The 24,145-nt window shown below is 34.8% G+C and overlaps 1 protein-coding gene across 1 annotated transcript; it reads left to right on the forward strand.

The window, feature by feature from the left end:
* The first annotated feature begins 20,545 nt into the window (after nt 1-20,545).
* PIG-U (phosphatidylinositol glycan anchor biosynthesis class U) lies at nt 20,546-23,258 on the forward strand. Its single transcript, XM_073965891.1, has 5 exons — nt 20,546-20,780; nt 20,854-21,487; nt 22,415-22,686; nt 22,746-22,888; nt 22,956-23,258. The coding sequence occupies exons 1-5, from the start codon at nt 20,651-20,653 to the stop codon at nt 23,064-23,066; spliced, it is 1,290 nt and encodes a 429-aa protein (XP_073821992.1). The 5' UTR covers nt 20,546-20,650; the 3' UTR covers nt 23,067-23,258.
* Nucleotides 23,259-24,145: the final 887 nt, after the last annotated feature.

Raw genomic sequence — 24,145 nt, forward strand, 5'->3', positions numbered from 1 at the left:
ATTTATTCGATTAATGTGGTCAAATCTAACCAGTTTTGCCATACAAAAATTAAATCCTCTCACGGCTGGGTTTATTTTAAATCCGGTGCATATCCACCAAAAATGGAGTGTGGTATTCGATGTTTGTTAAAAAAGTCCTACCCTGCTCAAAAAGTAGCTAAAGTCGCAACTGTTTTTGCGACTGAGTTTGTCACGTTTTACACTTTTACGATTGGTCGTATTAATTAAATTAAAACATGGTTTTTCCCATACAAGTAATCGTAAAAGCATGGTAGAATAAGAAAAGGTAGCAGCAATACACAGCTGACTGAACTGGGTTGTAACGTTAGTTTCAAATTGCATATGACATTTTATACATTTATTTCTATTTCGATGTACATTAGGGACATATATTTTTTTTGAAAAAAAGTATATCATTCGGAAAAAACCATTTCCCAGAAAGACTACTTCATATCAATGATATGTAACCTCCTCCAAGTTCGAACGATAAGTCGCGCAGTAAATCCCCGCTTGTAGACGATACAACGTTTGTTAATATGTGAGGTATTTTGTTAAAATTTGAAAAAATAAAACCCCAATAAACATGTGCTTCTTTGATTTCTAAAACAAAACATTGAAACCGCTTCTCCTTTTTCTATGAATTTCCAGCAACCCCAAACTTTTCTGCAAGAATTCTACTTTCTGCGAGAATTTATGCATTTAGTGGAATGATGTGGAAACATAAAAATTGAAAATGTAACGAATTTTCATTCATGTTTTCCAAAATATTCAACCAAATGTGAAAAATTATTAGTTTTTTAAATTCCAACAATTTATAGACATTTCCTTGTTTTGTTTACAAATACAACTGGCAGTAATAGCCCGTTTCCACGGTACGTCGTTCGTTCTCTATTCGTTGTTCGACCAATAACTACGAATAAATTACTTATTTCCTCACACAAAACTCTATTAACGAACGACGATTTATCTACGTTGTTCGAGTAGAAATACTCTCTGAACGAGGAATAAAAAAGTCCCATCCCTAACAAATGAGAGAATTTATGTTGCGTGGGCAGGTCAGGAAGCGGGCGGTAAAAGTCAACATAGCGGCGGCGCACCATGACTGGAAAATAATTAATGAGTTTTTTTAATAAAGACGTTTTTATATTAAACAATGGTTTACATACCAAGTTCCCAGCTGTAAGGATTGAATAATTTTTCTTTCATTCAAAAAAAGAAAAAAATTCTATTTCAGTATGAGAAACTTGTGTATGGGGTACGATGTGAACGCAATAGAACTGAGGAAAGGAGATGTAGGGCATTGCCATTTCAAAATAAAATTATTGTTCAATGGGCCAATACATACTACCATAAATAGCAGCGCTGAGATTGTTGTTTAGTGAGGGTAGTAACGTCAATGTATCTGTAAACTAAATGTATGGATATATTTTTCATGTATAGGAATCCAAAATGTCTTGGAAAATTAGGGAAAATGGAGGAAAATAGAGAAGCTATAAAAGGCCAAAAGCGGCAAATTGAAGCCTTTATTTGTGCAGTAACCGTCATTAAAGTTGCGGGTCATGACATACAAATTTTAAAGCCATAAACCGATTGTGTTGCCCAAAGATAGTAAAGTAAAAGACAGTTGTGTGCATTTTGTATTTCTTTATTTGGTGGAAATAAAAATAAGAGTAAGTGATGCTAGTGGATGCATGCCTATAAATGACCGTTTTTTTAACAACGGTTTTCTATTATAGAATTTCCCGGAAAAATTCACCAATTCCACTGGCCTCAGCTATTCCCAGAAGTGGGGCCAGTGCGTCTTTTTGATTATCATTTTTGCTGTTTTGGTCATTTAATTTTGCCCGCTGTGTCAACGGTTTTGCCATTGCCATTATTACCAAGTTTTGTGAATTTCTTGCAACCGTTGCCTTTTTGTTTGTGGCCTAAAAAAAAAAACATCGTAAAGAACCAATTCCCGCCTGAGAAGCTTTAAAGGCCTGCGTACATAAGCTGCTTTGCCTGATTGCCTTGCTCACCTGCTTCATTTTTGACGTAATAAAAATAATAGAATAAAGACGAAATTTTGAACTGGGTTGCCATCAGTTGGAAATTGGGTCGGCCTTCTTTGTTCTTTTATTTTTTATTGAAGCAGCAAAGCAAGGCAATCAGGCAAAGCAGCTTATGTACGCAGGCCTTAAGTGTGCTGGTTGTGTCGGCTTCCTGCCAACTTTGAGGCCATCAAATAACACCATTGGAACACTATATATATGCCTGTGTGCTGAAAAGAGGTATCGCCATTTTTGCCAATTTAACAAGCTGGAAAGTGAGGTAACACGTACTTTTGAGTGTGTTTCTGTAAAAATCATGGCGGTTATCTGCAACTAAATAAAAGAAAGAAAATAAGTTAACTAAAAGAATAATTAAATTAAATATAAAATTTGATTATAATGCTAAATTGATCATTTGGTTAATTGCCTTACAAATGATCAAATATTTGATACAAATAACATAAAAAATCGACATTTGTGTATTAATGTGTGATGTCCTTGTGTTTGTCCTAGATTCTAAGTAAATTCAATATTGTTAGGATTTTTAATACCAGTTCTCAGCTAAAAGTTTTATAAGATTTTTCAAGGATTCTAGAGTTGATTGGGAAGTAGATTAGTGAGCCAATGTGGCCTTAAAACTTTCTTAAGTGAGCTCTCTTAGGATAGACATTTTGATAATTAGGCGGCGAATATTAAAACGCCGAATACGCTCTAGGGACCTTATTAATGAAATTTAACCTTTAAAAACATTTAATATTTAAATTATTACTGGTGTTAGAGATTCCATTTTTTTCATATCTTTTTATATTTAAACAGACTATCAATAAAAAATATCGATTTAAGTCAACTTTTTATATTAATAAATGTTCCATGTTTTGGATTAGTTGAAAAAAAAAGATAATAATATGTGTTAATCTATTTGTGATTGGGGGACTCCTTTAAAAGATGATGAGGTGAGTGTGTGTGTCTTGTGGGGTTTCCAACGAAATGCGAATTGGACTTTTGGAAACCATGGAAGGGCGGGCAAATGCGGGAGTAATAACATCAATTCTCCCTTATCAAAGCAGTGTTTGTGTGTTTGTTTTTTTATTTGTGTCGTTTGTTCGTTAGCATATCAAATTTGTGTTCGCCCTGTGGAGTTAGGTTTGGACGGTTGAGAACCAGACCCTGAACTGCTAGCAAAGCCGGATGGTCCAATCTAGCGCCGCCTGAGCAGGGATTGTAACAGAATGGCGCCCAATTTAAAAAAGAAAGGTTCATTAGAACCAAGATTAATATATTTTTGTGCAATACCACCTACGTGCAATAAAAATAGACCATAGGGAAATTCATAGAAAAAAGTATTATAGCAATATCCTTCGACCTGGCTGATATTGAGTCGTGTTTTCTATCGAAAACATGTTATGTGCAATATTAGTTATAAGGTAGCATAGGATATTTAGTATAATAACTTCCATTTTTAAAATGGTCAGTGCAATATCTTCTTCGTCTTGTGTGTAAGAATGTATGTATTGTGAAAGACCTGTTTTTTGTGTTTTGTGATAAGTAGAGGAGATGCAATAGTTAGAATGTCCGACCAAGGGAAAAGTGCAATATTCATCTAACTCATGAGAGCAGATGCTAGTTGTACATTCCTATCTACGAGATCATTTTCTTAGATTTAGGAAAATATGCCGTAGAGACCAAGTCGGAAGAAAAGGTCTTAGATCTCATTTTGTGTTTTGTTAGTGTTTGTCTTCGCCTGCTTTGATAACCGAAAGGGCATTTTAGTTAAAAAGAAAATAATAAAAATGAAATAAAAACACACACCACATACCCATCTTAAGGAAAACCCCAAAATGTTTAAATGTATTAATTTGTTGGTTATTGTTTTTGTGTTATTAATTATATTTTTTTTATATTTATTCTCTGTGTTTTTGTTACTTTTATTCTTCTATTATATATATATATTTTTTTTGATTGACTCTATTTTTTTTTTTATTTAACTGTACTTTTATCTTCAATTTTATTGAAAGTTTCGATAAATTTTCATGCAAACATTGATAGAATCTGAGGCATTTGTCAATGAGTGAAGAAAATTTAGTCGAAACCGTACGTAGAAGCAAAAGAAACGGCACGGCGTCTTTTGATATAAGCAGAATTTCTGTTCAAACGTTACCGAAATATAGAAAAAAAGATAAAAACGGCAGAATGGTGAATCCTCCTGGCATAGATCCCGCTATAATAGATATGTCTCAGACTATCAATGCAAATTCTATCCCTAATAATAACCTATACAATGCTGTCTCTAATGGCAACGCAAGTGGTTCCCAAAATCCCATTCCAATAGGCAATGAGATGAACAATGTTCTTAAGGAAATGGTAGATACTGGCGTTAATAATGCCCAATTAAGTTTAAGACCATTAGTAAAGGAATGCATAGGAGAAGAGATGACAAAAGTATACGAAGCTATTGGCAAATTAGGAGACATAGTTAAAAATTTAAATGTCGGTAATAATGCTCAAAACAATCAACAAAATAATAACCCGTTTCCTTTTCCCTACCCACCTCTAACGATCGAAACCAACAGACGTTCAGAGAGACCAACAAATAATATGATGTCTAATCCTCCAGGTCTCAATTTGGATAGACCAAGCAAAGTGGAGAAATTCAAGCTGAGATTTGATGGAAATCAATCTGGTATGTCTGTTGAAGATTTCGTGTTTCGGCTAGAATATCTCAAAAATCAATATCGAGTTTCATGGGAAGAAATCTATGCTGAATTTCAGTCTTTACTAACCGGTAGTGCTTATGAGTGGTACTGGCTACAAATAAAAACCGGTGTTGTGAAAGATTGGCCCTCCTTAAAGGATGCTCTCTATAGGCGATATAGCACTACCCGATCTAATTTTGAAGTCATGAGCGAGATAGTGGATAGAAAGCTAATGCCTGGTGAGGATATTGACACTTTCTTCCAGTCGATAAACACTTTGAGAGCCAGGTTAGTTCAACCTATATCTGAAGGTGAACTCATTCAAATTGTCAAGAGAAATTTAAAGGGAGATATTTTTAGGTTGGTATACCCCATGAACGTAGGCTCAATGGAACAGCTAAGGATGGAGTGTATTCTGGCAGAGAAAACATGTTCTAAACGCGATGTTAGATGTATGCCTCCTCCTCCAAACCGTCAAGTTAGGGTCAATGAATTAACGACAGCAGATTATGACTGTGATGGTTATGGGGATGATCTAATACAGGAAGTTTCAGAGGTGAAAATAGATCCAATCTGCTGGAACTGTAGAAAAACTGGCCACCGTTTTATGGACTGTCTGTCCACACAAAGGACATTGTTTTGCTACCGATGTGGCCAACCCAATACCGTGGCACCTAGATGCCCAAAATGCAAGTCGGAAAACGCCAAGAAGAGCATGATTTCAGCGGGGAGGTCATGTTCGGGAGACAAACCCGTAACGTCAAACCAACTAACAATGTAGAAACAAATGCTTACACTTCTATCCGTCACTACCTTCCAATAGAAATTAGAAAATCAAATTACGAAATCGTTAGGAAGAGAATTTTTGAGGAGGAAGAAAATAGTACAAGTTTCGCCCAGATTGAAAAAGAGAATCAATCAAGGACAGACCATATAAAACAAAATCCCAAGAAATTTGCAAGAATTTTAAAACTTAGGGAGAGAAGAAAAGAAAATAAAATTATGAAAAATTTGGTGACAGAATCAGTAAGAAAATACAATGAAACCTCTGATCCAAGGCCATATGCTGTAGTAAAAATTGGAGACAAAGAATTGAAAGGATTACTAGATTCCGGAAAGGGATGTCGAGAGCTTCTAGAAGAACTAGAGATGGGACCAGAATCTTTCTATACCAATATAAGAACAGCCTCTGGTCAATTACACAGGATATTGGGTAAAATTAGAATGAAGATTAAGTACAAGGATGTAGAGAAGGAAATTTGTTTTTACTTATGCCCTGACCTAGAGCAATCATTGTATTTAGGAATAGATTTCTGGAAAGCTTTCAAATTAGCCCCAGACATACTAGAGGTTAACGAAATCGACATGGAAAAAATTCAGGAAAAGTTTGCCAATGATAAAGATTATAAGAAAGAGATGCATACACTCAGTCCTGATCAGCAAGAGAAATTACAAAGTATTGTCGATAAATTTCCAGCGTTTGAGAAAATGGGTCTTGGGCACACTACCCTTGAAAAACACACCATAAAGTTAGTGGAGGGAACAAACCCAATCAAAGATAAGCATTACCCTATCTCTCCGGCTATGCAGGAAATTGTCTTTGAAGAACTAGATAAGATGTTAGAGCTCAATGTGATAGAAGAAAGTGCAGTGCATGGAATAACCGGACGACCATAGTCAGGAAACCTGGGAAAAACAGATTTTGTTTGGATGCGCGCAAATTAAACGCCGTAACCATAAAAGACGCGTATCTACTACAAAATATTGAAGGGATTCTCAGTAGAATAGATCAGACGGTGTTCATAAGTAGTGTAGATTTAAAGCATGCCTTTTGGCAGATAGAGCTGGACGAGGAGTCAAGGCCCTATACGGCTTTCACGGTGCCTGGACGTCCGCTTTATCAATTTAGAATGATGCCTTTCGGCTTATGTAATGCCGCACAACGTCTATGTAGACTCATGGACAAGGTTATACCTGCCCGGCTAAAATCAAATGTCTTCATTTATTTAGACGATCTTCTGGTGATCTCGGAAGATTTCGAAACCCACTTGAAACTACTAGGCCAAGTGGCAGAATGTCTCAGAAATGCTAACCTTACGATAGGACTCAAAAAGAGTATGTTTTGCTTTAAAGAGTTAAGGTACTTGGGTTTTATTATAGGAGGCGGTGTTCTCAAAACAGACCCAGAAAAGGTGCGAGCAATAAAAACTCTAAGAATTCCAAGAAGCCCCAGAGAGGTTAGAAGCTTCTTAGGTACAGTGGGGTGGTACCGCCGCTTCATCAAAAATTTTGCTACTATTTCCGCTCCTTTAACAGACACTTTGAAAAAAAGTCCTAAGTTCGTAATGAATGCAAAAGCGATAGAGGCATTTGAAGAACTGAAAATAGCCCTTACTACAGCACCAGTCCTTAAGCATCCTGACTTTTCAAAAGAGTTTTACATACAATGTGATGCTTCCGAGTATGGATTAGGAGCAGTCTTATTCAAGAAAGGTGATAATGATGAAGAGTTCCCCATAGCCTTTTACTCCCAAAAGCTAAATAGTAGCCAAAAGAACTATAGTGTTACAGAAAATGAGTGTTTGGCGGCCGTTATGGCTGTGAAAAGGTTTAGGCCTTACGTCGAATTAATGAAATTCACAGTCATAACGGACCATGCTAGTTTGAAATGGCTAATGGGAGTAAAAGACTTAAGTGGGAGACTCGCCAGGTGGAGTTTGATGTTGCAAGGGTATAATTTCGAGATCGAACATAAGAAAGGGAAGGATAATGTGGTGGCAGACATGCTATCCCGACTGGAAGTAGTCGAAGAATATGAAATAGTTGATGACTTATTCGATTTCGAGACCACCGAATTCGAAAGTCAGGAATATAAAAACATAATTGAACACATAGAGCAAAACCAACAGAAACTGCCTGACTTAAAAATAGAAAATGGCCTAATTTTCAAACGCTCTAAACCAGAAAATGACTTGGATTCCGATGAAATGCCTTGGAAGCTTTGGATTCCAGAAACATTAACATATTTATTGATCCAAAAGGCACATGATGAAGTCACATCAGCTCATGGAGGTATAGCGAAGACGCTTCATCGTCTGCAAAAGTTTTATTATTGGCCAAAAATGGTTCAACAAGTGAAGCAATATGTGTCCAATTGCCAAATATGCAAAGAGACGAAATCATTTAATAGGAACACTCAACCGACAATAGGATGTGAAGTGGTAACCGAAAGAATGTTTCAAACACTGTATATGGATTTTTTGGGTAAATATCCCCGGTCCAAATCTGGCAACAGCTATATTTTTATAGTTGTTGACCATTTCTCCAAATTCGTGTTCCTTAAAGCCATGAAAGAAGCCACAACATCAAATGTAGTGCAATTTTTAATAAAAGAAATATTTCGAAAATTTGGAGTACCAGAAACAATCCACACGGATAATGGTGCCCAGTTCACTGCAAAAGGTTTTAAGGACATGGTCGAGATGTATAAAATAAACCATATGTTAACCGCACCCTATTCGCCGCAGTCCAATGCCGGTCAACGGTCAACCAGTCCGTTTTGGCAGCGATTCGCGCATATTTAGGTAATGATCACAGGGACTGGGATGCGTACTTAACCGAAATAGAATGTGCGTTAAGATCATCCATACACACAGCCACTGGGGTAACACCGTTTTTTGCCCTTTTTGGTTACGAAATGTATACCAACGGCAGCGACTACAAGTTGGCCAGAAAGTTGAAATCTTTGTGTGATCATAACATCAACGACTTAGGGCGAAAGGATCGGTTAGAGATTATTAGAGGGCAAATATCCAAAAATTTACATGAATCCTATGAGCGAAGTGCCAAACGATACAACCAAAGGGCTCGTATTGTTAAATTCGTACCAGGGCAAGAGGTTTTTCGGCGAAACCATGTCTTGAGTGACTTTGGAAAAAACATTAATGCCAAATTTTGTAGGAAATATTTAAAATGTCGAATAGTTAAGCCAGTGGGGAACAATATGTTCGAAATTGAAGACATGCAAGGTAAGCCACTAGGCACTTGCCATGTTAAAGACATAAAAATGTAACACCATACTGTGGGGGTTATCTTATAAAGGCAGAGTTGGAACATTTGAAGGAAAATTGTGAATTCTAACAAAACTACAGCTAGAGCCGTGTAGCGAACCCGGACCACATAAATGACTCCAACATATGTAGCAGATTGGAACGAGTGCCGTGCGTACTGAGGGAGAGCAAAGTGGCCGGGACAAAAGTTAGATTCAAATTACCTTATAGTACGTTTATATATAACCGGATTTAACAAACCCACTGGGTTTTAAATGTCAATTCCATTACATATACGTCAAACAAATCCTAAAAATGAAGGTTAACCTCCCAAAAAGCTCTAATATAAACAGCATATTACAGTTCAAACTAATACCAATTATAATGATAAGATCCCACAAGTCATGATGTACGATATTCTAGTATCTCCGATAGCAATCAATGAGCAAATTATAAGGAATGATCAAACTCTATATTTTTTTTTTCTTTCCAATATTACAGTTTTGTTAAGAGTGCGAGTTAATAGGTAATGTGATAAAACTCAAGATACCAATACTTACCCATACCCATTTTGTTTAACCCAGATATGCCCATTGTTTGATCGTGATCGTTTTAAAAGTATTTTTATATTATTATAGAAGCAAATGTGAAATAATAACAGTATGTTTATATGTTTTTTAAAAATTTTTTGAAAAAAGTGGTTTTTGAGGCCACTTTTGGACACAGGGTTTTATCATATAACTGGGAGTTATGGGACACAAAACATTTGACATATAGTCCAAAGACACCTTTTCGGCATCTAGTTAACGTTTTTTTGTAGTAGGCTCCACATCGTGTATGTTTTCGTTATAAAATTACCCAATAATTAATCGGTCATAACGCAAATCATTGTAAAAACTAAGCGATCGGTGGCAACTTCGATGAACTAGACCTCAAAACTCAAAAATAGTAGCTCAAAATAATGGAATCACATAATATCCCAAGAGCTACAGATGTGTACTGAGTATATCACCAAAATAAACGGTACTTTGATAAACATAACATATCAAATTTGCAAGAATTTTGTGTGTCCTATATATAGGACGCTGGGCATATCTGGGTTAATAAACCTAGCTGAATGCACAGAGTAAATTGAAAAGTGAAGAAAATATTTGGATTATTCAAGCTAGTGTCTAAATAAATACTTTGGCTAATACCTTTTTTTAATTTATTTGATATTAATTGCAATTGTCAACTAAAATTACGCTCAACTTGATTCCAAAATTTAAAATATTTTATAATACCTCTCTCGGGCTCGAAACTTTTCAGCCCGTGTGTATTTGTGTAAACACATTTGCCACTGTACCCACTAGAGTTGTGCCAAAGGAACTATATGGAACTATTTCGTTCACATCGCAGTTCCAATGGCCCACATTTTTTCTTTGAACAAACTGCGTATACTTAACAGCACACGTTACATTTCATGATGTTACTCATACGTTTTGGAACTAGTACAAGGAGTTAGATTACCCAACTCTAGTATCCACATCCCAAAGGTTTTGTTATTTGCCTTTTGAAATTGTATTTCATTTCTTCTAAGTAGATTCAAGGTGTATTAAAAAAGGTATAGATAAATTTCTCAGAATTTAACAAATTTAGAAATCCGAAAATGTTTTCAAATAATACTTGTTATGAACTTTTTCACAAAATAAAAATGACCTTAGCCAGCCTTAATGCCTTGTTATGGAATCTTTAATTCAAATCTATTTGTTTGAGGCGAGTGCCAAATAGTGTTAAGAAGACCCTAAGAAGATTGTCAGAACCACCCTATTGTTCCATAGTTAATTTTTTATAACGATGGTGTTGTGGTTTTTCACGCATGTTCCTTCTGTAAATATATTATGGTCTGGTTATAACATTTTTTTTATATTCCCTGTGCTATCATGTAATTGATGTGCTGCAATAAACCCAATCAGTACCCACAAAAATTTCATTTATTCCCCAAAGTGATTAGTAAAGACTAAGTACTAAGGAATGTCCGTTCAGACAGACACACACCACATCCACTGCTTGAAACAAGCAAGCATTAACAAGAATTGAGAACCTCCATGTTATGTCGGCTAATCACTTGATCAAGCGCAGAAGCCAGTCTGTCCGTACATTATTCTTATTGTACCACAGCGGGAACTTCCGAGATGTTCTAAAGTCTATTGTTTACTATCGGGTATGTGATGAAAACCGAATCGACTCGATTTGCAGAATCGAAATGGTATATAATCGGAGTGCCGTTGATGATATATATAGTTTTGCTTCGCAAAAACCCCTTTTTTGAATAATAATTTTAAAATCCATTTTCAATTTCATTAAAATATTCAACAAAATTAGAGATACACGCTTTGATTTATGGCAAAACGAGTCGAATCGTTTTCCATCACATACCTGGATTTTTCCAAAACATTTACAAAATGTAAAAATTACCTGAATAAATAAATGTTGACTGGATTTGATGCTGGGTAGGCTCCAAATAATTCTTCAAAAACCCAAAAGAAAAAAAGGTAATCCCCCGGATGAAGAGGCATGATGAAGTGTAGCACCTCTTAGAAGAAGAATAAATGGTGAGAGGGTCACAAATATCATAATAGCTAAAACACTAAAATACCTGGTAGGTACAGTGAGTGTCAAAAATATTCGGTTTTCAATTTCACCAATAATAACTGCTCAGTATTTTAGAAGCCCATGCCCAGAATCCAAAAAACCAAATAGTTAAAAAAATGTTGGTCCTGTGGCAATTAAAAAGTGTACGTAACATGTATCCATGGCAACCCTATAAGCGAGAATAACAAAGAAAACGTTGTTAACCCTGTTTTCAGTGCGTCAAAAATATTCGGTTTTTGTAACTTTTGTTAAATATTTTGGCAAAAACAGGTCATTATCGAACTTTTTCTGCAATATTAGTATACATTTTAATAATTGCGAACAGAAACTTTGTTCCTGTGTGCAAAAATATTGTATTTGAAAGCAAATTATTAAAATTTAGGGCTAAGGAAAAACGCTATCCTAGAAAAGAGAAAACTGGTCTTATTTCATTATAAAAACAGCAGAAATGAAAGGAAATTTTGCTTATTTGTGAATATTTAGTCGAATATGGTTGAGATAATGTGCAAAAGTCACGAAAATATAGAAATAATCGATTTCGTGAAGCCAAAACCACGAACTGGGAGGGAAGGTAGAGGAATCTCCTGAAAAATTACGGCTAAACCGCCCTTAATTTCCTTGAAATTGGTCACTGAGTCCTAAATGACTTTCAGAAGATAGAAAATATGCACTTACATTCCAAACAAATCGTAAGGATAAAGCCTTTCATGGCCTTGTAACAGATCACACACCATCGGCTTACTTACATAACCAATAATCAAGTATAAATTTCGTCTTGATGTACATTCAAAACTTGATGTACATCAAAAACTTGGTGAAAAGGAGTTAGTTTTGAATGTCTACGCAGGAAAATCAGTATACCACCAAGTTTCCGGCCTTTCTGTGTACTCCAACACAAAAAGTACAAAGGAGCTTCTAGGAGACATATATTTATTAATGACTTATGATGTGTTACAAGGCCATGAAAGGCTTTATCCTTACGATTTTTTTGGAAAGTAAGTACATATTTTCTATCTTCTGAAAGTTATTTAGGTCTCGGTGACTAATTTCAAGAAAATTAAGGGCGTTTTAGCTGTTATTTTTCAGGAGATTCCTCTACCTTCCCTCCCAGACCTTGGTTTGGCTGGCTTATGTGTTTCACGAAATCGATTATTTCTGTGTTTTCGTGACTTTTGCAAATTATTTAAACTATATTCGACTAAATATTCAAAAATAAGCAAAAATTCCCTTTATTTCTGCCGTTTTTATAATAAAATATAAACAGTTTTCTCTTTTCTAGGATAGTGTTTTTCCTTAGCCCTAAATTTTGATAATTTGCTAAGAAATATGATATTTGTGCACACAGGAACAAAGATTCTGTTCGAAATTATTAAAATGTATACTAGTATTGCAGAAAAAGTTCGATAATGACCTGTTTTTTGACGAAATATTTAACAAAAGTTACAAAAACCGAATATTTTTGACGCATTGAAAACAGGGTTAACAACGTTTTCTTTGTTATTCTCGCTTATAGGGTTGCCATGGGTCCATGTTACAAACACTTTTTAATTGCCACAGGACCAACATTTTTTTAAGTATTTTGTTTTTTGGATATTGGGCATGGGCTTCTAAAATACTGAGGTGTTATTGTTGGTGAAATTTAAAACCGAATATTTTTGACACTCACTGTATTTTATCCCTTTTCTAACGAGCCACCACATAATAATAAAATATAAGGCACCAACAACATCCTGTAAAAATACTTTCGTTTCGACATTGCGTGACATTGTTGCTCATATTTTCCGATACACTGCGACCATAGAACGGTAGATGGTGGAATCGTTGTTATCGCCATTAGGAACCTCCAAATTAATGGTTATAAAAGTAGATGGGCACAATCGAGGGAAAAACCTAGGAAACATGACAATCATGAATAAAGAAATATGAAAAAAAAACCGCTGGTACTTACCATATGGATGTAGATGTTCTTACTCATAGCGTCGTAGGAAAACTTCAGTCTAATGGTATTTATCGACTGGAAAGGGTGTACAACTAACACCAATTGTCACATTAATGGCCCCAGCAGCAATAAGGTGAGAATCTAGGATACATTGGTAGCGGGCTGTGGTTGGTTTCTGTGTAGGTAAAGAAAACAAAACATTTTAAATAAATTAGGCACATTAAATATGCACATACTTATGACATTGTCCGGTATGGCATAGACAAAAAACATCGCTACGTTCCATACGATGGCCCACGAAAGAATCGTTGATCAAGTGCGAGGTACAATTTAGCACGCAACATAATGCTGTCCAGAGGCACTCATGATTAGTTTCGGTGGAACATCCTATTGGGCAAGAGTGGTCATAAAATCGTCTATATGTTTTCCCAGAAGAAACTGCAACAAAGATTATAGATAGACATAAAGATGTAACACCATGAAATAATTACATGTCTACTTACCACAAATCCTAAATTTATCCACCAGCAAGCAGGGGAATCTGCGAAGAAAGGCAGGAGAATGAAAAAGTAATAATTTTGATAGTAAACAAATCTAATTTGGTATTTGATTTAGAATTGTATGCCATGAATGAATGAAAAGAGAAGATATGAAAATGAAAACAATTTCTTCTTCTTCCTCTTGAATTCATTCATGACGAAATGATAGCGTTGCCAACTAACGTACATTTATAGGGTACTATGGTAGTAAATGTGTGCATTTCTTGTATGGGTAGTATGAGATGGTAGTATGTGTGAAATAAGACTCCACGAGCACACTATGAATTTACCGTTTGTTTTGGAGAAGCCTCATGGGCATTTTTTGGGTATACATACCTGGAAATGTGATTTATGCCCGGCTTGAGGACTCCAGGGCGTGGGAGTTCCCCACGTTGGGATTTAGGAGCACGCACATCGTCCCTTGCGCAATTTCCTCAGCAATGGTCGATGTTTTGTTGCGTGGGCAGGTCAGGAAGCGGGCGGTAAAAGTCAACATAGCGGCGGCGCACCATGACTGGAAAATAATTAATGAGTTTTTTTAATAAAGACGTTTTTATATTAAACAATGGTTTACATACCAAGTTCCCAGCTGTAAGGATTGAATAATTTTTCTTTCATTCAAAAAAAGAAAAAAAATTCTATTTCAGTATGAGAAACTTGTGTATGGGGTACGATGTGAACGCAATAGAACTGAGGAAAGGAGATGTAGGGCATTGCCATTTCAAAATAAAATTATTGTTCAATGGGCCAATACATACTACCATAAATAGCAGCGCTGAGATTGTTGTTTAGTGAGGGTAGTAACGTCAATGTATCTGTAAACTAAATGTATGGATATATTTTTCATGTATAGGAATCCAAAATGTCTTGGAAAATTAGGGAAAATGGAGGAAAATAGAGAAGCTATAAAAGGCCAAAAGCGGCAAATTGAAGCCTTTATTTGTGCAGTAACCGTCATTAAAGTTGCGGGTCATGACATACAAATTTTAAAGCCATAAACCGATTGTGTTGCCCAAAGATAGTAAAGTAAAAGACAGTTGTGTGCATTTTGTATTTCTTTATTTGGTGGAAATAAAAATAAGAGTAAGTGATGCTAGTGGATGCATGCCTATAAATGACCGTTTTTTTTAACAACGGTTTTCTATTATAGAATTTCCCGGAAAAATTCACCAATTCCACTGGCCTCAGCTATTCCCAGAAGTGGGGCCAGTGCGTCTTTTTGATTATCATTTTTGCTGTTTTTGGTCATTTAATTTTGCCCGCTGTGTCAACGGTTTTGCCATTGCCATTGTTACCAAAGAAAGAACCAATTCCCGCCTGAGAAGCTTTAAGTGTGCTGGTTGTGTCGGCTTCCTGCCAACTTTGAGGCCACCAAATAACACCATTGGAACACTATATATATGCCTGTGTGCTGAAAAGAGGTATCGCCATTTTTGCCAATTTAACAAGCTGGAAAGTGAGGTAACACGTACTTTTGAGTGTGTTTCTGTAAAAATCATGGCGGTTATCTGCAACTAAATAAAAGAAAGAAAATAAGTTAACTAAAAGAATAATTAAATTAAATATAAAATTTGATTATAATGCTAAATTGATCATTTGGTTAATTGCCTTACAAATGATCAAATATTTGATACAAATAACATAAAAAATCGACATTTGTGTATTAATGTGTGATGTCCTTGTGTTTGTCCTAGATTCTAAGTAAATTCAATATTGTTAGGATTTTTAATACCAGTTCTCAGCTAAAAGTTTTATAAGATTTTTCAAGGATTCTAGAGTTGATTGGGAAGTAGATTAGTGAGCCAATGTGGCCTTAAAACTTTCTTAAGTGAGCTCTCTTAGGATAGACATTTTGATAATTAGGCGGCGAATATTAAAACGCCGAATACGCTCTAGGGACCTTATTAATGAAATTTAACCTTTAAAAACATTTAATATTTAAATTATTACTGGTGTTAGAGATTCCATTTTTTTCATATCTTTTTATATTTAAACAGACTATCAATAAAAGATCTAGATTTAAGTCAACTTTTTATATTAATAAATGTTCCATGTTTTGGATTAGTTGAAAAAAAAGATAATAATATGTGTTAATCTATTTGTGATTGGGGGACTCCTTTAAAAGGTGATGAGGTGAGTGTGTGTGTCTTGTGGGGTTTCCAACGAAATGCGAATTGGACTTTTGGAAACCATGGAAGGGCGGGCAAATGCGGGAGTAATAACATCAATTCTCCCTTATCAAAGCAGTGTTTGTGTGTTTGTTTTTTTATTTGTGTCGTTTGTTCGTTAGCATATCGACACCTCCAAATAATAGTATGCTAAGTCTAAAAAGTGAGTTTTGCAGGAGAAGCTCTCAAAGTTTGAAAATTTGTTTGAACTTCAGTACTATGCTAAGTCAATATTTGTTTATAACTTCTGTTCGGATTGACCGATCATTACCAAAATTAGACAGAATTTAAGTTAAAGGACGTTCGACACCTCCAAATAATAGTTTGCTAATTCTGAAAAGCGAGTTTTGCAGGACAAGCTCTAAAATTTTGGGAATTTCTTTGAACTTCAGTACTATGCTAAGTAAATATTTGCTTATAACTTCTGTTCGGATCGTCCGATCATTACCAAAATTTGACAGAATTTAAGCTAAATGACGCTAAATATAAAAATGAAAAGAACTTGAAAACATGCTAAGTCGACTTAGAATACTATTGTTTGGAGGTGTCGATATCAAATTTGTGTTCGCCCTGTGGAGTTAGGTTTGGACGGTTGAGAACCAGACCCTGAACTGCTGGCAAAGCCGGATGGTCCAATCTAGCGCCGCCTGAACAGGGATTGTAACATTTATCGAAAAAATTAATTATGACATGTCTAAATTCAAAATTGAAAAATTTGTTGAAAACACAAAATTTTTTTAGAAAAAAGGAAAAAGATGAATGAAAATTAATGAACTAAACATTTTATATAGATGCAGAAGGAAGATGGTTGTGTTTCCTTCTTAATTCCACACACATTTCTTGTCCATTAGTTCAAAATCGCGTAAAAAATCAGAAACAAAAAGGAAACAAATAACTGAAAGTCTATATACACAAATATTGCTTTGATATGTCTCTCTCTCTTTAATGTTGAAAATAGAAACATAAGAATATATTGAAAATACAAAATTATTCAGAATTTATGGAAAAAATGAATGAAATGTGTGTAGTTAAGTATAGAAGATACATTGGAAGGAAAGTCTATTGCTTTTCCTATTCATTTAATGTATATTTTATGTGTTTTCGGTTCAAATTTACGTGAAAACAAGGAAACAAAAATGAAGGAAATTTTGTTTATGTTTCTGTTAATTACGAATGGTGTCGTGGAAATGGGTTAATTCGTGTACGTCGTTCGACAAGCGAACAACGTAATTGAAACGCTCGTGTAAACATGACATAACGTTACAAACAAAAACAAATTCCTTTGTGGTTGTTGTGCGAGTTGTATTTGTTATAGTATTTACTTTACCTTATATTTGTTCTACCATGTCGTAAAAGTATAAAACACGACATTTTTACATTTTCGGTAAATGTTTTCGCTGCTCACTATTAATGCATTTTATTATTGATTTCCAACCAATCACAATACGGAATAAATACTTGTTTTAAAGTATCAATAGTTTACATTTTATTTTTTTTTTATATTTTTTGATATGTATGTGATATTTTGCGAATGATTTTGTAGGTACATATACGTAAACAAATATCATCTGACAATTTATATCCTCGAAAGTTAATTGTAACCAGCAAAGATTAACCCAATGGATCTATTAAACCCAGTGGGTTAACGTTCCCTAGTGTGATTTTCAAAAAGTTTTGCGTTGGGCGTTGACAAAAAACAACAACAGGGCGACGCCGACATCAAAGTCCGGCGTTGATGTGTTTGCCGGCATATATTTCAAATGAATTTGAATTTTTCGGTATCATGCCCAACAGTGTAAAAACGGCCAAAACGACACAAAACCCTGGTACAAATACACAGGTAGCCGCATCGGCAATTGTTGGTAACATAAGGTGTCAAAATTTGACATCAATTCAATGCACTTGACACATTATGTTACCATCAGCTGGCATGATAATGCTACCTGTATTATTGTACCATGCACAAAACTTTACTCAAACGTTGTATGTGTTTTCAGCTTAGTCCCAATTTACATTAGGCGAGTTTACTTGCGGCAATTGTCAGTTTGTAGGCGAGAGAGGGTGCTGAGAGGCAAAGGGTTACCATATGCCTCACCTCTCTCTCCTACAAAATGACAATTGCCGCAAGTAAACTCGCCCAATGTAAATTGGGACTTAGGGGTAGCTTACACATTTGCTCTGTTCCAGAACTTGCAAAAAGCTACTATTTTTTACTTCGATAGCATTTTTCCCTTTATGTTATCGGAAAAAATAGTAAAAATTAGTAGATTCTTGCAGTTCTGGAACAAACCATATATGTAAATGTCATATGACATGAAATTTTGCATCGTTATATATTCGCTAATATGTGCAATATTGGAGATTTTCCTTACGCCATTTACTCTGTGCGTCCACACCAGCACAAATGTAAAAAACTACGTCTCCACATTGCCTCCGTGGGTAGTGTAAACTACCCCTTAACTGGGATATTTTCGCAAATTTTTGTTATAGTAATGTCTGTTATCATTAGCTATGCTCCTTTTCGTACAAGAATCGTCAAGTTTGTCTCCTCTTTGTGTTTGTTATTCTTATTGAGCAGAGTTGCAAAACATAGTAAGAGAAACTGAAACAAAATGTAGTTTTGCAACGAATTTGTGCATAAAAAATTATTGAAAGCATAAATTATTATTTTTTGTAAGCATTTTAACATAATTATAAAATATTTTTAAAAAATGCCTTGTTTTTACATTAGTTACTTTTAACAAAAGGTACGCTTGGTACCAAGTTACGAAAAAATTCAACACTGTGTGTGAAATTTACGAATATGAACAAAGAGGAGACGATTTCTTGTACGAGCAATCGCGTAAATGTAAAACAACACTAATGGCCCCGGCACATACGGCCCGTTATGCGTCGCGTCACGCGTTAATAACAACAACCACATGAAAAAAGTGCAAGTGACGCCTTGTTTCTTCTTGAAGTTTTCATGTGGTTGTTGTAACGCGACGCTCAACGGACCGTATGTGCCGCGGCCTTAAGTATTATGCATGGCACAATTACCAGGTAGATGCATCAGCCAAAAACTACAACAATAAGACCCGGTCCACACTAGCGTGAATTTCATTAAAAAATTTCATGAAATTAGGTGTTTTTAAATCGAATTCCCCACTACTCTACTATGGATGTCGATCTAGAGACGCATAATTTCATATCAAAATTTCAGTGAAATTACTGTAGTGTGGCCCGGGACTAACCAGGGGCTCAATTCTGTATCTATGAAAATGTGAAATAAAAACTTTTATAAAGGAAGAAACTGTCAAACGAAAAAAAAAATTGTAAAGGAAATATTTTTCCTTCATTTTCATCAAATGTTCATAGAACAATAATCCAGCCTCAGTTCAGTACTGTGAAAAGTCAGAAATGTTTTCCAAAAATAAAGCGATTCACACATATTTTCCAACAAAATGTTGGTAGGCAGATATTAATAAACGCATTATTACAAAAATCAATCAAAATGCACAATTTTTCTTTTAAATTTTTGTTTTTTTAATTTTGTGTTTCCAATTACAACAACTTGGGCTCAATTATAGCTGCGTTCCTTTACTTACCTGAGGTTACCATTTTTCCATTTGTTACCATTTTTAACCTGCAAAGCGTTCCTTAACCCCGAAAAGTGGCAAAACTGGAAGCAATTTTTAAGAGAGTGAGAGAGAACGAAAATGGCTTTTTCTTCTACCACAGGCTACCAGCAAAATTTCTGCAGGTAAAAAATGAACTGAAAAAAGAACTGATTTTTCGACTATTGTTTCACGATTATTTCACAATGAAAAAGAAAATGGACGATAAACAGAAGAAAAAGTCGAAAGCTGACAAAACTAAATTAAAAACTGTGAAATAAAAGACGAAAATTGATTTTTTTTTATGTTTCTTTTTGACATTGCTGCCAGATATACCATTTTTCTCCGTCCCTTTACTTTTCTGGTAAAAATGTGCATGAGAGGGCAATTTTGAGCAATTTGTTTCTATGAAAAAAATTATAAAGGAAATAAACGTCAAATGAAAAATATTACAAAGAAAATATTTTTCATTTCAAATTTTCATAAAGTGGTAAAAGTTGTAAAAGTCGTAAACGATTTTTATATAAATTTTGTGTACGGGAACGCAAAATGTGTAAAAGTGGTAAAAATTGTAAAAACTTTTTTGTTCTGGAACAGAGCTAACTTTAGCCGTGTTCCTTTACGTTAAAGAATCTTCAAGTTTTACAACTTTTTACTCGAAAAGCGTTCCTTTACTTCAGACACAATACAATTCATATGGGAGCAGTTTTCAACTTTTACTACTTTTGCCGGTTTTGCCATTTTCAGAAGTAAAGGAACAGACCATTTTTTGACAGCTCGCAGTACATCAGCTGACCTGATGTGGATACCTGTATGATTGTGCAAGGGTATTATGTTAACCATTCGCTTTATATGTTATCATTTTAATGAAAAGAAGAAGACTCAATAAAAATACTTACTTACTACTTGCCATATCGCCATAGCACTGAAGTTAACTGTCAAACCATTATTGTTTATATTCTCCGGTGTATTAAAATAAGTTTTAAAATCTGAAAATTTAACATGGATAAACATACCATCAAATGGCTGATATTAGGAGCAGCAGTACGTCTGTACTTATGTACCACAGATTGGGTTCACATATTAGGAAATCGTGTAGAGATTGCAACTCCTTTAAATGCCTTCAAAAGAGGTGTGTTTATGCTGGCCGAAAGTTATCAGTTATCTTGCAAATTGATGTTTATATTTAATTTCTACAATTGCAGTTAATGAAGGAGTTTATTTACTAAAGCAGGGGATTAATCCATATGATGGAGATATGGTACATGAAATCCCTATTGTACTTTGGTTTTTAACATTTGCAGCAGAATACATGAAATCTTGGCTCCCGGTTTTATATGTACTTATCGATATTTGCACGGCATGCATTCTCTACAATGTGAGCAAAATATTTGTGCGTCGAAAATTGCAAGTTCAATGTCAAGAATTAGTGCATTATGCAAAGGATACGGAAGAACTGCAATATCATGCGAACGACGAAAAGGCAATACCATTCTTGGTATTAATGGCTTATCTATTTAATCCATTGTCGGTTTTCAATTGTGCCGGGTTGACATCGACGGTTTTTAGCAATATGTTCCTGTCCATAGCTTTATATGGTTTGGTTGATCATCACATGCTATTGTTTCTCTTATCTGTTGTGATTGAGTCACAACGTAACCTGTATCCTGTGATATTATTAGCACCAGCCACTCTAGTCTTTAATAAGAATGGAAAAATCAAAACTATGCTACATGTTACTGTATCTTTTGTTGTTCTCAGCATCGCATTGTTTAGACTGAACTACGCTTTAATGGGGGATAAAAGCTGGAATTTCATTGACGGTACACTGGGATTTATGTGAGTACAAAACAATAGTATTATTAATACATTACATAAATGTGGAAGTTAAATGTTACCAAAATTAAACCGTACCCATTTACACTTAATAGCAGTTTGTGTTTTACCCATAGACACCGATGAGTGTAATTAAAGCTAGTATAGAATTTTATTAGTTGGACAGACTTCGGCAGTTATTTCTAGATTTATCCTATGTTCAGCTACAAAACTCAGCCAATTGTACAACATTTTCTTGTTGAAAAGTACATTCATTTTTTACTCTGTCGCCAAAATAATTCCAATATAGACTTTGTTCTGTTCTCATGTTGCTGGTTTCGAGACCGGTATTCCCTCACTAAAAAACAAGAACTTCCTCCGAGGGATGTGCTACTTAAACGATAACCTGTTTTTTAACCTGTTTTATAACAGTGGGGACTTTCTAAAAAAGAAAAATTCGATTTAATATTTATACATAGATTTTATATATCAATGTAATTATTTTCTTCTTAAATGTATTTCTTTATGTGAAGGTTGATTGGCTTCAACCGAAACTATATTCTCCCCTGCTCCATCCGTAGCTAATCAATTTAATTTCCACTGTGAAACTTTTTGTTGTTATTCAAATGTTTGAATACTACAAAATAGGGATTTTAGCTGAAATAAACACATAAAGAAGTAAAATTCTGCAACACAACAATAAAACGCGAACTATATTTTTAAATTTATTTATGCTCTGTTCCAGAACCTGCAAGAAGCTACTACTTTTTACTACTTTATGTTATCGAAAAAAATATTAAAAATTAGTAGATTATTGCAGTTTTGGAACAGACCATTAATTTAAATGTAATTGACACTCAAAAAATCAATATTTGTATAGGAAAAAGTTACTATGTTAAGTTAAAATTAGATGTTCATGCTTAACACCTATTATTTTTTTTGTTTTTACAGATTTTTCTATCGTGATTTGCAACCAAATATTGGCTTGTTTTGGTATTTCTTTACTGAAATGTTTGAACATTTCCGCACCATGTTTTTGATTACATTCCAAATGAACGCAACTATTTTGTATTTGGTGCCTCTGTCTTTAAAGCTGCGCAAAGAGCCAATTCTCTTAGCTACAATACTGATTGGATTGATGTCAATATTTAGGGCTTATCCTTGTGTCGGAGACGTTGCTTTTTACTTGGCTCTGTTACCCCTATGGAAACGTTCCTGGAAATGTATGCTGTTATTTATGTCAATTTTTATTACTATTTTAACATTTTGAATGTCTTTACAGTTATGGTACACAATTTTATCGTTTTTTGTTTCTTTGTGGTATCACTTTGCATGTTACCCGCTTTATGGCATTTATGGATTTATTCAGGATCAGCTAATGCTAATTTTTATTTCGGTGCCACATTAGCATTTTCTACTGGACAGGTAAATCATATTTTATTTGATCACTTATAAATATTATTGATTTGTTTCATTTTTATTTATTAAACAGATATTTCTCGTCACCGACTTATTGTTTGCCTATGTAAAACGAGAATTTTGTCTTTTCAACGGCCAGAAGATCATTGTACAGGGCAAAGAGGCAAAAATTGTTTTAGGCTAGCTAGTATGTAAACATATGTGAATTTGCTTCACACAATTCCAAAGTAATGTTCTTTCCTGCCCAAAATGTTATTTTACTAAATAATTTTATAATTCCCGTTTTATGTTAATGTAAAATAAAATATTTTTGTATTATAGTTTTAATTACAAAATAAATGAATTGTCATGTCACAAATTACCATAAATAAAATGCGTTGTTTCAGTTATTGGTCATGCTTTGTGACTAAGATTCATAACGCCGTAATAATTCACCTGCGAAACTATGTACACATGTATTTCGAAACGCCACAGCTGAGCATTTTAAAGCAGTAAAAAAGCAAACATGTATTATTTTTATTTTATTTAAAATTGCAATGTGCGTTTCGGAAATCAGCCTATTTATTTAAAAATGATGCAAGCCTTACGACCTAAGGGTTGTACTCGTTAAATTTAGGCACGAGCAATCCCACGGCAGCGGGTTCTAACGTACCGGATTGACCCGGAACCAAAGAGTTTCGGCCAGCGGCTGCCAACCCAGCATCAAACCTCTGCTTCTACGTAGGTTTCATGCTGCTACAGCAACAACAACCTAAGGGTTGTAAACTACAACTCTAGCAGTTTCAAGCCGATGCTTAGTATGCGTGTATTGCGCGTTTCAAATGCGAAACAGCGACTTTGTAACATAATAAATCCCTTCCATTCTGTATCACTGCGATATGGAATATGATGCTTAAAACATAAACAAAGCAACGGACGTTTCATTAGTCAGTGGAAAGGAAGTGTCATGGGCATACTTCAATTCTTCACGAATGAGATTATCTCCGCTTTACGAAAACGGCGACAGTTTTTACTTTTAGGGAATTCGTTTTTTTACTAATTTAGGTGTGACCCCCTCCAGTAAATTTCAGAAAATCGAAAACAAATGTTATTTTTAAAGTATCCCAACATACCAAAAAAGCTTAAGAATTATATTATAATAAGCTTACCAACATAAGCCTTAAGCTTATAAAAGACTTGAGAAATCTGTTGTTATAAGCTTATGTCATAATTGTAGAAAAATCGAAACGGAACCCTTGTTTATAAGCTTAAGCTTGTAATTGT

The sequence above is a fragment of the Musca autumnalis genome, unplaced genomic scaffold (genome assembly GCF_047663935.1).
Source record: "Musca autumnalis isolate F117 unplaced genomic scaffold, ASM4766393v1 scaffold_2, whole genome shotgun sequence".
In the NCBI taxonomy this organism is placed as follows: domain Eukaryota; kingdom Metazoa; phylum Arthropoda; class Insecta; order Diptera; family Muscidae; genus Musca; species Musca autumnalis.